Here is a 12,417-nt window from a genome sequence, read left to right on the forward strand (position 1 = left end):
GTTTCTGACATCTAGTGGAGTCCAGGCCATGAAGACCTGAAGGAGGCCCTACCCAGCACTCTACATACACCTCTACAGTCCATACTTCTACAGCCCTGCAGCTAAACGACCAGATTAGCTAATATTAGACGCAGCGCTCGGCTGCCCCGTAATTCCTAGCTTTATTCTCTCCGTCCTGCCGGGCCTGGAATCTCCTTTAAGAATGCAGAGCGGAGACGGTAATCCCACAACCCCTCTGTCTAATGCTCTCATGCTTTCAAGAGAGCCACGTCACGTCTAATCCTGCAGGACACGTTCAGCTGGCCACAAATCCGCCTCCCGCAGTTGGACACGGCGAGCAACAGCGAGGCCAGGAGGAGCCGGTACACCTTCAGTGTCTTTGGTACCTCGACTATCTTCCCTCCCACCGCTGGAGAACCCGCCTGGCCAGTCCACCTGCAGGCGTCATTTATGCTGGGGAGCATGTTTACGACTGTGCCTATTTTTTTTATAGACGGGCACATTTATTATTTGGCAGGTTCCTCTACCTGGACGCAGGGGCCGACTCCATCCAAACCAGGCGGCCGGACCAGAGGCCATGATTCATCAGAAATACGTGCAGCGTTTTCACCCAGTAGAGCCTCCGAGCCGAGACTGCGGGCCATATCTGGTAATTATTGGTACAAGCAGTCGTTAAGGGTTTCCAAGCAACCAGAGGTCCCGCTAATTGAAACTATGGGGTTTCAGTAGCACTACATGAGGTCACATGACGTCAGTGTCAATCTCACATCTCAAAGCAAACCTTCTTAACTTTCAATGGAAAACAAATATTGATTTTGGAGCATTTCTATTGGTCCACCTGAGTACAATAGCAACCACCTAGCAATGTCATAGCAACCACTTGTGATGTTATAGCAGCCATCTAGCAACTGTTGAACAACTCCATAGTAATCCTTTGGAGGCACCATAGCAAGCAACTGGGATACCATAGCAACCACTAATAAACCACCTATACTATCCAGGTGGTCGCAATGGCATTGCTAACACTCACCAAGCAGCATCATAGCAACCACTTGTGAAACCTAGCAAACACCTGGAAGCACCAGAGCAATTACTGAATATCAGGATAACCCCCTAGCAACACTATAGCAACCACCTAACAAAACTCATCCATTGTTTTAGTGACCATATTTTTTGCCTTGCAGTGCATATTACAGTAAGCTATAGTGGAGCAAGCTTACAGTGAGTCATACAGTGACAGAACCTCAAGCGGTTCCGGTTCCTCCAGCGTTCCTCAGCTTTGTGGAGAAGGTTCTGTTTGGGTTGTGTTAGGTCACCATCTCCTAAACCACATCTAATGAAGATCCGGAGGAGCGCTGAGAGACGGGCTGAGAGAGAGAGAGGAGCGATTTTGGGGGCGTGTCTTCAGAGATGTGGTGACAGTCCAAGTCCAGGGTTTGTTAGAAATGTGCTGGGAACTGGAGTACTGACACTACTAACAGGGGGCGGAGCTACAGGACTCCAGGGAGATGGAAATAAAGCAGAGATCAGAAATACTGAACTGACAATCAATAAGAGAGGAGGTCATTACCTCAGAGAGAGAGAGAGAGAGAGAGAGAGAGAGAGAGAGAGAGAGAGAGAGAGAGACAATTAAAAAATGTAATAATTTAATAATCTACAGCACTATAATTAATATAGCCATGTTTATGCAATGTTTGCTGCTGTACCTTTATGTGTAATGTGAAACAGTGAAAGCGGCACAATAAAATCTGTGTGTGTGTGTGTGTGTGCGTGCGCGTGTGCTCACTAAGTTATATATAACCAATAAATAATGCTGATAATCACAATTCACCACAAACACGGTGCCCATGTGTCAGCAGCACACACCATCTCCCTGACTTCAATGTCTCTCACTCCCCCTTGTGGTCAGACACATAAACAGCAGCTGCACTGACACGGTCTTCATCAGCCTTTGGAGAAAACTAGAGTCACACAGCTGGAGATTTTATACATATATATAAAAAACACAGAATTTTGAAATATGGGTGGAATTTCCCTTTAACATGTTTCATATGATTTGTCTCCTGCTCCTAAAAAGAGCTTTTTTTTAAAGGTTTAAAAACTCTGCATGTGGGTTTGGGGGATTTGGTGAGTTTGAAACGCTCGGTTCTAGATAAGCTCCCCCAGTCAGAGCTGTGGTTCTACAGTGGAGGTTTTAGATAAGCTCCCCCAGTCAGAGCTGTGGTTCTACAGTGGAGGTTCTAGATAAGCTCCCCCAGTCAGAGCTGTTCTACAGTGGAGGTTTTAGATAAGCTCCCCCAGTCAGAGCTGTGGTTCTACAGTGGAGGTGAAGGGAAGCAGACGTCTGAAGCTCTAATAAAAGCTCCTCACAGAAAGTTCTTCACCTAATGGTGATGAAGACGTTGCCTGATGCCTGAGACACGGTTCTACCAGAGTTCTGAGAAGAGTTCGGCTCTAGAACCTGCTTTTAAAATCAGATCATTAAAATGGTGGAGGGATACATGCTGCAGGGTGTAGTGCAGCTACAGAAAGTAGTCCCTAAAGAGAACTGCATTAGTGGAGATTCTCTATTCACTATTTTACCTTCATCATCTTCATCATCATCATCATCATCATCATTCCATATAAAACTCAGAAGACTCGTGTTGTCATCAGTAAGCCCACCCCCCCACCCCACCCCACCGCCCCAGTCCATCCGGTGACTCACCTCTGAGTGTGAGAGGGACTCACCTTGGTCAGTACGGAGACGTAGTGTTTAAGTGCAGTCAGAGCTTCTCCACTGATGGTGGCGTGAGCAGAGAGCTCCACCCGCAGGGAATAATGAAGAGCAGACTCCAAATCAGACATGTACACACGCGTCCTGCGCACACACACACACACACACACACACACACACACACACACACACACACACACACACACACACACACACACACACACACACACAAGAAAACAACAGCAGACTGTGAGCACCTTCACTACACCAGCACATCATACACTCAGGTTCTTCAACGGTTCCTCAGTAAGAGCAACGGTTCTTTATTGAGGGGTGAACAGTCACAGAACTATTTGAATGCAGAACTAGAACTAGAAACGGGCCCAAAAAATCCAGCCCCACCCAACCAGAGCACGTTCTGTCCGAGCCCGACCCGACCCGCCACATAAAGCGTCACTCTGAGCCCGGGCAGAGAACCTAAACTCTATGCAGAGCTGGAACTCTGCCTGGTCACATGGTTATTCTTTATAATGATGCTTTAAAGAACCTTTTAGAAATGGTTCTACACAGCAGAAAAAGGTTCCCCATCCTTTTCAGTATTACAGTTAGTTTAAGCGGCCGGTCAAAAGTTTGAGGACACTCTGCCGTTAAGACTGTGCATCCTTGTTCTAGACAGACTAAAGACACCCATCATATTCTGCCTTTAGTAATTACGTCCAGAACTGGGGTGTCCAAACTAACCCGGCAGATTTCCACTCCAGCCACCAGGTCAGCTGATTAATCAGGTCAGCTCCTGCTTGGCTGGGATGAAACCCTGCAGAAACGCCGGCCCTCTGCAGACGGGACATCCCTAATCTAGCACTGATCACCTTTTTAAAACAGCAGAATATGTAAGAAACACACTTCTGCACTCTCTCACCTGTTGAACGCCCTCCACGGTTCCTCAGTTCTGTTCCTCTGAAGGTCTGTGACGGCTGGACGGGGTTTCCCTGCGCGCACTACACCCGGCAGCCTCTGGAGGGCGTAAGAGTAAAAGGTGCGAGCCTCTCTGAGTCTGGAGAGAGAAAGAGTGAGACTTTCACAATATTACACATACACAACACTGGCCTCACTGGCCACTTTATTAGAAACCCCTACTACCTTGTGCTTCCACTCACTGGCCACTTTATTAGAAACCCCTACTACCTTGTGCTTCCACTCACTGGCCACTTTATTAGAAACACCTACCTTGTGCTTCCACTCACCGGCCACTTTATTAGAACCCCTACCTTGTGCTTCCACTCACTGGCCACTTTATTAGAAACCCCTACCTTGTGCTTCCACTCGCCGGCCACTTTATTAGAAACCCCTACTACCTTGTGCTTCCACTCACTGGCCACTTTATTAGAAACCCCTACTACCTTGTGCTTCCACTCACCGGCCACTTTATTAGAAGTGCACTACATCCAGCCTCCATTAGTTCACATGACTAGAACAACAACACCCAATATGGGGCTACTGGGTGTGTGTGTGTGTGTCACCCAAGATCAATCATGCATTCTGCTCTGTTGGCAGCCATCTGTTGCTGTGCAGCTCTGGGAACAAGAGGCAGGTGAACGAAACACTATTGTTTCCCCACACAAGATTAAAACACACACACACACACACACACACACACACACACACACACACACACACACACACACACACACACACACACACGGTATGCCATGCACAGATGAAGGGAGCAATAAATAATGACCCATAAATCATTTCTTTGCTGCATTTGTCCATCTAAGGGAGCTCGGCCTGCATGCTAAGTCCGGCTCCAGTCTGCACAACAAAGCAGAAAACCTGCAGATTTATGCAGGACTGCAAATCACCACAGCGACACGCAGAAACCCGGATAATAGCACAAATCGCACTTCTATTGATTTATTAAACAGAGCCGGGTGTTTAAAGGAAGTCAGTATATAAATGGGGCTGAACCTGGACTTCAGGAGAAGAAGTCTGGCTCAGTACTGAACCACCAGAGACAAGAGAAGGGTTTGGTAGAAGAGCAGAAACACAAGCTAATGTGTAGCAGATTATGTCGTCAAACAGGTCCAAGTAGGACATGCTCATTGTCATCTTCACGTGTTGCCATAGCAACATCATCTGCCAATTTTCCCAGCAGCAGGATTCCAGATTCCCCTGATAACTGTGATGATCTGTGATCATGGGGAGGGTGTTTGATGGCTGTGCTAGAATTCACACTACTATTTAAATCTCCTCTTGGTGGCAGTAAAGGGCAGCGTTTTGAAGCAGATCAACAGCTTACAGTGAGAGCTAGCCAGACTGAAGTGTGTAAAGTGTGTGTGTGTGTGTGTGTTAACTCACACTGAGAGTCGGGAGTAGTTGGTGTGTGTGTAGTACAGGTAACACGAGGGGAATTCAGTGACTTCAAACCGAGAGACCAAGTCGCTCTCGTTATCCAGAACACGGCGAACAGCGATGTTCTCATACTGCAGCAGGTCCAGTGTTACCTAGAACACACACACACACACACACACACACACACACACACACACACACACAGGTGATTCTAGCAGTAATTAAACCAAGCTAATTACAGTCACAGATCATTCCTTCCCACAATGCAACAAAGGACGGGTAAGGATGGGTAAGGAAGGGTATGGATGGGTAAGGAGGGGTATGGATGGGTAAGGAGGGGTATGGATGGGTATGGATGGGTAAGGAAGGGTAAGGATGAGTAAGGAAGGGTAAGGAAGGGTATGGATGGGTATGGATGGGTATGGATGGGTAAGGAAGGGTAAGGAAGGGTAAGGAAGGGTATGGATGAGTAAGGAAGGGTATGGATGGGTATGGAAGGGTATGGATGGGTATGGATGGGTAAGGAAGGGTATGGATGGGTATGGATGGGTAAGGAAGGGTAAGGAAGGGTATGGATGGGTAAGGAAGGGTAAGGAAGGGTATGGATGGGTAAGGAAGGGTAAGGATGAGTAAGGAAGGGTAAGGAAGGGTAAGGAAGGGTATGGATGGGTATGGAAGGGTAAGGATGAGTAAGGAAGGGTAAGGAAGGGTATGGATGGGTATGGAAGGGTATGGATGGGTAAGGAAGGGTAAGGATGGGTAAGGAAGGGTATGGATGGGTAAGGAAGGGTATGGATGGGTAAGGAAGGGTATGGATGGGTATGGATGAGTAAGGAAGGGTATGGATGGGTAAGGAAGGGTATGGATGGGTATGGATGTGTAAGGAAGGGTATGGATGGGTAAGGAAGGGTATGGATGAGTAAGGAAGGGTATGGATGAGTAAGGAAGGGTATGGATGGGTATGGATGAGTAAGGAAGGGTATGGATGGGTATGGATGGGTATGGATGAGTAAGGAAGGGTATGGATGAGTAAGGAAGGGTATGGATGAGTAAGGAAGGGTATGGATGGTATGGATGGGTAAGGAAGGGTATGGATGGGTAAGGAAGGGTAAGGAGGAGTTTGGTTATTGGATGAATATGTTTGACGATTGGTTGAACGGTTGTTGGTTTTGGCAGTTCTGCATATGTATGGGGTTTAAAAGTGGATCTCACCTCTCGGCCCACATACGAGTCTGCCTTCTCGAACACCAGCGCCAGGTGCTGCACGTTATTATTCTCATAGAAGCTGTCAATCTCTGCAGCACTGCCCAACACACACACACACACACACTTACACTTACATGAAAAGATTTGTACAGTAACTAGTACAGTAACACCCCCTTACACACACACACCGACTAGTGAAGACTGGCTAATACATATATAATCACTGACCTGGCTGGTTCCAGCGGGGGGCACGCAGGTGGTCCAGGTTCTTTGTGGGACTCCAGCTTGTCAATAATAAGGTGGCGAAGGCCTTTAACATCCCGGGGAAAACCTACACACATTCAGAGCTACAATCACTGACACCAGCAACTGACCATCTCTGCCCACTGATGAGCCACTGACCACTAATAAAATCCTGACTCACTGCTGACCAATATCCAGACACTGACATCTGATCGGCTACTGACCACTCAATCACTAATGACTTGACCAGAGATGAACAGATGACTGACCTACACTACATGGTCAGTACACCGTCTGCAGGTCAGTTAGTCATTGGAAATCACAGGATCAGTAATCTGAGTTCAGTGCTGGACAGTAAGGGACAGTAACACCTGCGGCAGGGTCAGGGTCAATAAAGCAAACAGCTTCCGTACCTCGAAGATTCTCTCCTACAGACTCATTGCTGGCGTACGCCGGGATGAACTGAGAGAGAGAGAGAGAGAGAGACAGAGCGAGAGAGTCAGTCTCTTTTAATGTCTTGATTACATGATGTCACAAATCTATGCATTTACATACTTTAAATCCGCCCCAGCTTACAGCAGTTCAGCCCCGCCCACTCACACTGCAATCGTTATTATAGGATTAAGTACTTCTTAAACAAGGACTGATCTTCATTTTAACAGCCAATAAGAACAGAGGTCATTTACATAAATCAGTCTTAAAACCATTGTAACAAATGGGAGAGAGAGAGAGAGAGAGAAGGACTGCGAGAGAGAGAGAGAGAGAGAGAGAGAGAGAGAGACAGATAGAGACACAGAGAGAGAGAGAGATAGATAGAGAGAGAGAGTAAGAGAGAGAGATAGACACAGAGAGAGAGGGAGAGAGAGAGAGAGAGAGAGAGAGAGAGAGAGAGAGAGATAGATAGAGAGAGAGAGAGGAGAGAAAGTAAGAGAGAGAGATAGACACAGAGAGGGAGAGAGAGAGAGAGAGATAGAGAGAGGAGAGAAAGTAAGAGAGAGAGATAGACAGAGAGAGAGAGAGAGAGAGAGAGAGAGAGAGAGACAGAGACAGAGAGAGAGAGAGAGAGAGAGAGAGAGAGAGGAGAGAAAGTAAGAGAGAGAGATAGACACAGAGAGAGAGAGAGATAGACACACAGAGAGAGAGAGAGAGAGAGAGAGAGAGAGAGAGAGAGAGAGAGAATTATTTTAATAAAGTTAAGACAGAATTATATACATTATAAAAATAAACAATAATAATAATAATAAAGTGATACAGTTTGGAGGCTGTGGGGATATTTAAAGGATATTTACATTTGGCCAATAAAGCTACTGGAATTTGACAGAAGGGGGAGGAGAGGATTTGCAGAACTCTGTTAGCTGGAAGTGTACCCGCCCTCCCCAAACCTTTAAATGAGTTCCAGCTGTGGGCCTCTCTCCCTCGCTCCCTCTCTCCCTCTCTCCCTCTCTCCCTCTCTCCCTCTCTCTATCTATCCTCTTCATCTTCTCTCTACTGTCCTTCCTCTTCCTCTCTCTCCTCCTTTCTATCTTTCCTGCCCCCCGTCCCGTCCTGTCCCATGTGTGTGTTGCTGAGTCAGGCCTTTAAATCACACAGTATATAGCTGAAGAAAACAATTCTTCTACTGAGAACAGAGGACAATAGAGGTGTGTGTGCACACTCTCTCTCTCTCTCACTCTGCTGGACTTCAGCTCTGACCAGTCTGACCAGCAGCAGACACTCTACATTACTACACAGCACCCTGCAGAACTCTACACCGAGAAGCTCACGGCACACACTTCAGCCCCTTCCCCTCCTTTCAGCCGTTTAACCTGATTCAGAAATCTGGAACAACCGTTAACAATAATCAATAATCAAGAAAAAATGTATTTGGATTAGGATAAGATAATTCAAAAATATAAATAATATTAATGTAGAACATCAAAAACAAAGATAATAACAATACAATTAGCATTTCTGAAGAACAGTCATCAAATCTTTAGACAGATTAAACATCTTATATAGTTGTAGTGTCTAGTTTTAATATTTATACATTTGAATGTATGTTTGCATTAATGAATCATTTTATATTCAATACTATCAAGTAATCCCAAAGCTGTGAAAGACCGTTTGTAAATGATCTCTGTTCTGATTGGCTGTCCAGGCTGAAACAGTCTAATAACTAATAGCTAACAATAATCAGTAAGAATGGGTGGGGCTAAGCTGCTGTATTTATAAGGCAAATATGTAAATGTGTTTTTATGACATTATTAAAAAACTTCTGAAGTTTAGTGTCTATAGATGGACAGTAGGGGCAGCAGTGTCCATGGTAATGCAACAAAAACAAGGTGCTGACCCCTTAAAGAGGCTCCATACCTTCACAGTGGGATAGCCAGTGACCCCCAAAATGGTGCAGACTTTTTTGTTGTCTTCATTGGCGCAGTCTATAACCGCCAGGTCGACTGCAGGCTTCCATTCTGAGCAGAAAAGAGTTAAATAGAGTTAATTACAGGTAGACACTCACTGACCACTGACTTTATGTTTATTTGAGTTTACTCTAATGTTATATAGAGTTAATTACAGGTAGACAGTCTCACTGACCACTGACTTTATGTTTATTTGAGTTTATTCTAATGTTATATAGAGTTAATTACAGGTAGACACTCTCACTGACCACTGACTTTATGTTTATTTGGGTTTATTCTAATGTTATATAGAGTTAATTACAGGTAGACACTCTCACTGACCACTGACTTTATGTTTATTTGGGTTTATTCTAATGTTATATAGAGTGAATTACAGGTAGACACTCACTGACCACTGACTTTATGTTTATTTGAGTTTATTCTAATGTTATATAGAGTTAATTACAGGTAGACACTCTCACTGACCACTGACTTTATGTTTATTTGGGTTTATTCTAATGTTATATAGAGTGAATTACAGGTAGACACTCACTGACCACTGACTTTATGTTTATTTGAGTTTATTCTAATGTTATATAGAGTTAATTACAGGTAGACACTCTCACTGACCACTGACTTTATGTTTATTTGGGTTTATTCTAATGTTATATAGAGTGAATTACAGGTAGACACTCACTGACCACTGACTTTATGTTTATTTGGGTTTATTCTAATGTTATATAGAGTTAATTACAGGTAGACACTCTCACTGACCACTGACTTTATGTTTATTAGGGTTTATTCTAATGTTATATAAAGTTAATTACAGGTAGACACTCTCACTGGCTTTACAGAGGTCAGAGCTGTGTGTTCTAGGAGGAAGGTGATGAACAGCAAACTCATCCTCACTTCCTGCACGTTAACAGACACTCACACCGGGTCTGTGGGAGTCCTGTAAAGCACGTGAGGCTCTGAATCCCATCATCTGCTCTAATAACCTCCAACAAAAGCAGCGGCCTGCAGAGCACAGGCTGATTTCACCAGGCCTCTGACAACACTGATCACATTACAGCCTGCAGGGGGCAGCAGACCTGGCAGGTTCAGGGGAGCGTTTCCCACAAAGTGACTAATTAGGACCTTTTACAGAAGATTCCAAACCTCAGGGAGTTGAAGTGTTCAGCTGAGAGAGAACTACGCTCAGCAGAGGGAACAGAAGCAGCGAGTCCTGGATAAACTTGAATAAGAAAATGTGGCCTGTGCAAAAGTTTGGACACCTCACACAGTCAGGGCTTAGATGTTTTTGTCAGTTTTTACGCTGGAAGTTTGTAGCTTTGAGATGTTCTCGGGTCGCCTCACTGCTCAGCCTGCAGCTTGTTTAGGGTCTCTCCTCAAACCTTCTAAGAAGTTCTGAAAGCTGCACTTTGGGTCTCCTCGGTTGTTTTTTTTTTTTAAATCATCTTCAGCCTTTTAACAGTTGGTTTAACATTTGCAGATATTTTGTAGAATCCGTTTTTCCCTCCACCTGCGCAATACTGCCAGTGCCACCAGCAGCAACACAACCCCAGCTCCGCCCCTGCTGCACAGTTGGTAAGGTGTTCTTTTCATTAAATGCAATTCCTTGTGTTTTTTTGTTTTAAATAAACGTTAAACACCTAAAATAACCAATAAGAAGACGTTTGAGAGTCGTCATTCTATTGATCCTACTGTCTACCTTTAACCTGTCCTAGAGTGATCCAACCACCGAGGACGTACCTGAGGAAAGTGTGTATCCAAGGTGTGATCGGTTCTCTTGGAGGCTTAGCAGCATTAGCAATTAGCATGATGGCATTGTTATCACCATTATAACGATTGCTGGGGGTTAGCTACTTATAGCCCCATGAACTACATCAAAGTTAATTCATTATAAATCAATATTTAACTTAATATTATTTATGGCTTCATTATATAATATTAATGATATTAATAATAATAATAATGAGCAGCAGTGTCTGTGACTCCCTATGTAAGCTAAACGCAGTTAGCATGTTAGCAATGCCATCCTGAAGACCGATCAATAACTCTACTTTAATGACTAAAGTGATGATTTTAAAAACTGAAATATCATGATATGTTTAATGTAACGATCCTCAAAAACACAGTATTGATTATTAATGTACAGTTTAGATGTAAAGTTTGGTGGCAGACAGTGGTTCATTTAGTGTAGTGATTAAACCCTGACCACTAGAGGGCAGCGTTGTACTCCGTCTTCAGATCCGACTGTTCTGATTGGTTCTCGCTAATACATTCAGTGAACGGCACGATTTAACTTTATTTATTTATATTCATCCATCTCCAGGCCCGACTTACTGCCATCATATCCGCCCATGAGTGACGTAAGGGCGTCCTGAATTACTCGTACCCAAACAACTCAAACCACTCAGAGAACCATATGAAGGGCTTACATGGTTCTGTGTAGCACCGGAAAGGTTTCTATGATGGTTATGAGGGAACAGGTACAGGTGTAGAACTCCTCCCTCATCTCGTGTCCCCTTACGGCTGTCCTAGAGGATGCTCTGGACGTTGCTGATGCTGCAGTTCTGCAGACTGGCGCTATAGTGCGCATGTTAAGTGAACAAGCCTGCAGGTCTTTGGGAAGGCCGGATATTTAGGTCCTGACGTGCTGCAGCTGCAGCCGATTAGAGTAGCTCACCCAGAACGTCTGACCGCGTCCTCCTCAACAAACACTGACATTTCAACTGTCCCGCAGCTTCCTGCGAAGTGATAAACAGAGCCGTCTCAGTCTTCCTGAGGCCCTCAGCCAGACCTCAGCCAGGCCTTGACCACATCTACGGAATATCCTCCACTAGAGTACTTCCTTGTAGCACCTTCCTTGTAGCACTTCAGGAAGGTACTGACCACTGCATACCAGGAGGGAAGACCTGCTTGCTGATGTTCTAGAGATGTTCTGACCCAGTCATTATCTAGAACATCACAGTTCGGTTCTTGTCAAAGTGTCTCAGATTCTTACGTTTGTCCATTTTTCCTGCTTCATCACCTTCATCATCTTCAAGAACTGACCGTTCACTCACTGCCTAACATATGTAGCTCCACCCCTCGACAGACAGGAGCCACTGGACCCAGATCAGCAGTGTTCCTCACTTCTTTAGCTGGCAGTGGTTTTAATGTTATGGCTGATCAGTGTAGATTTCCCACATTTGAGAGGAAGTTGACTCCTGGAACAATCTGGGACGTGTTCTCCAGCTCCACTGAGCATTTCTGACGACCAGCAGAACCACGTCTGCAGAAGGCTGAGTGCACCCTATTTAGGGTGCAGACGTCCTAACATAGGGCACCCCATAGGTAGTATAAAGCCCTTTCAGATGAACCCCTCCTAGGCAGCCTAGCTCCTGTGAACTCTAACAGCAACAAAGGGCTGACCGAGTGCTCGCAGACATTATCAGACACTTACACTTTAATGAGATGAAATATAAAGCCATTTTTATAAGTGATTTTTTGTAGCTAAGCTGACATTTAGGTTATTAT

The 12,417-nt window shown here is 44.9% G+C and overlaps 1 protein-coding gene across 1 annotated transcript in view; it reads right to left on the bottom strand.

The window, feature by feature from the left end:
- The window catches only part of qsox1 (quiescin Q6 sulfhydryl oxidase 1), a 32,972-nt gene that overhangs the window by 19,215 nt on the left and 1,340 nt on the right, over positions 1-12,417 (bottom strand). Inside the window, exons 2-8 of the mRNA XM_072681272.1 lie at positions 8,867-8,967; positions 6,931-6,979; positions 6,503-6,605; positions 6,281-6,371; positions 5,075-5,220; positions 3,636-3,770; positions 2,731-2,860 (exon numbers count right to left, since the gene is read on the bottom strand). Coding sequence (XP_072537373.1) covers positions 2,731-2,860; positions 3,636-3,770; positions 5,075-5,220; positions 6,281-6,371; positions 6,503-6,605; positions 6,931-6,979; positions 8,867-8,967 — 755 coding nt within the window. The remainder of the gene's footprint in view (positions 1-2,730; positions 2,861-3,635; positions 3,771-5,074; positions 5,221-6,280; positions 6,372-6,502; positions 6,606-6,930; positions 6,980-8,866; positions 8,968-12,417) is intronic.

The sequence above is a fragment of the Salminus brasiliensis genome, chromosome 6, assembly GCF_030463535.1.
Source record: "Salminus brasiliensis chromosome 6, fSalBra1.hap2, whole genome shotgun sequence".
NCBI classification, from domain to species: domain Eukaryota; kingdom Metazoa; phylum Chordata; class Actinopteri; order Characiformes; family Bryconidae; genus Salminus; species Salminus brasiliensis.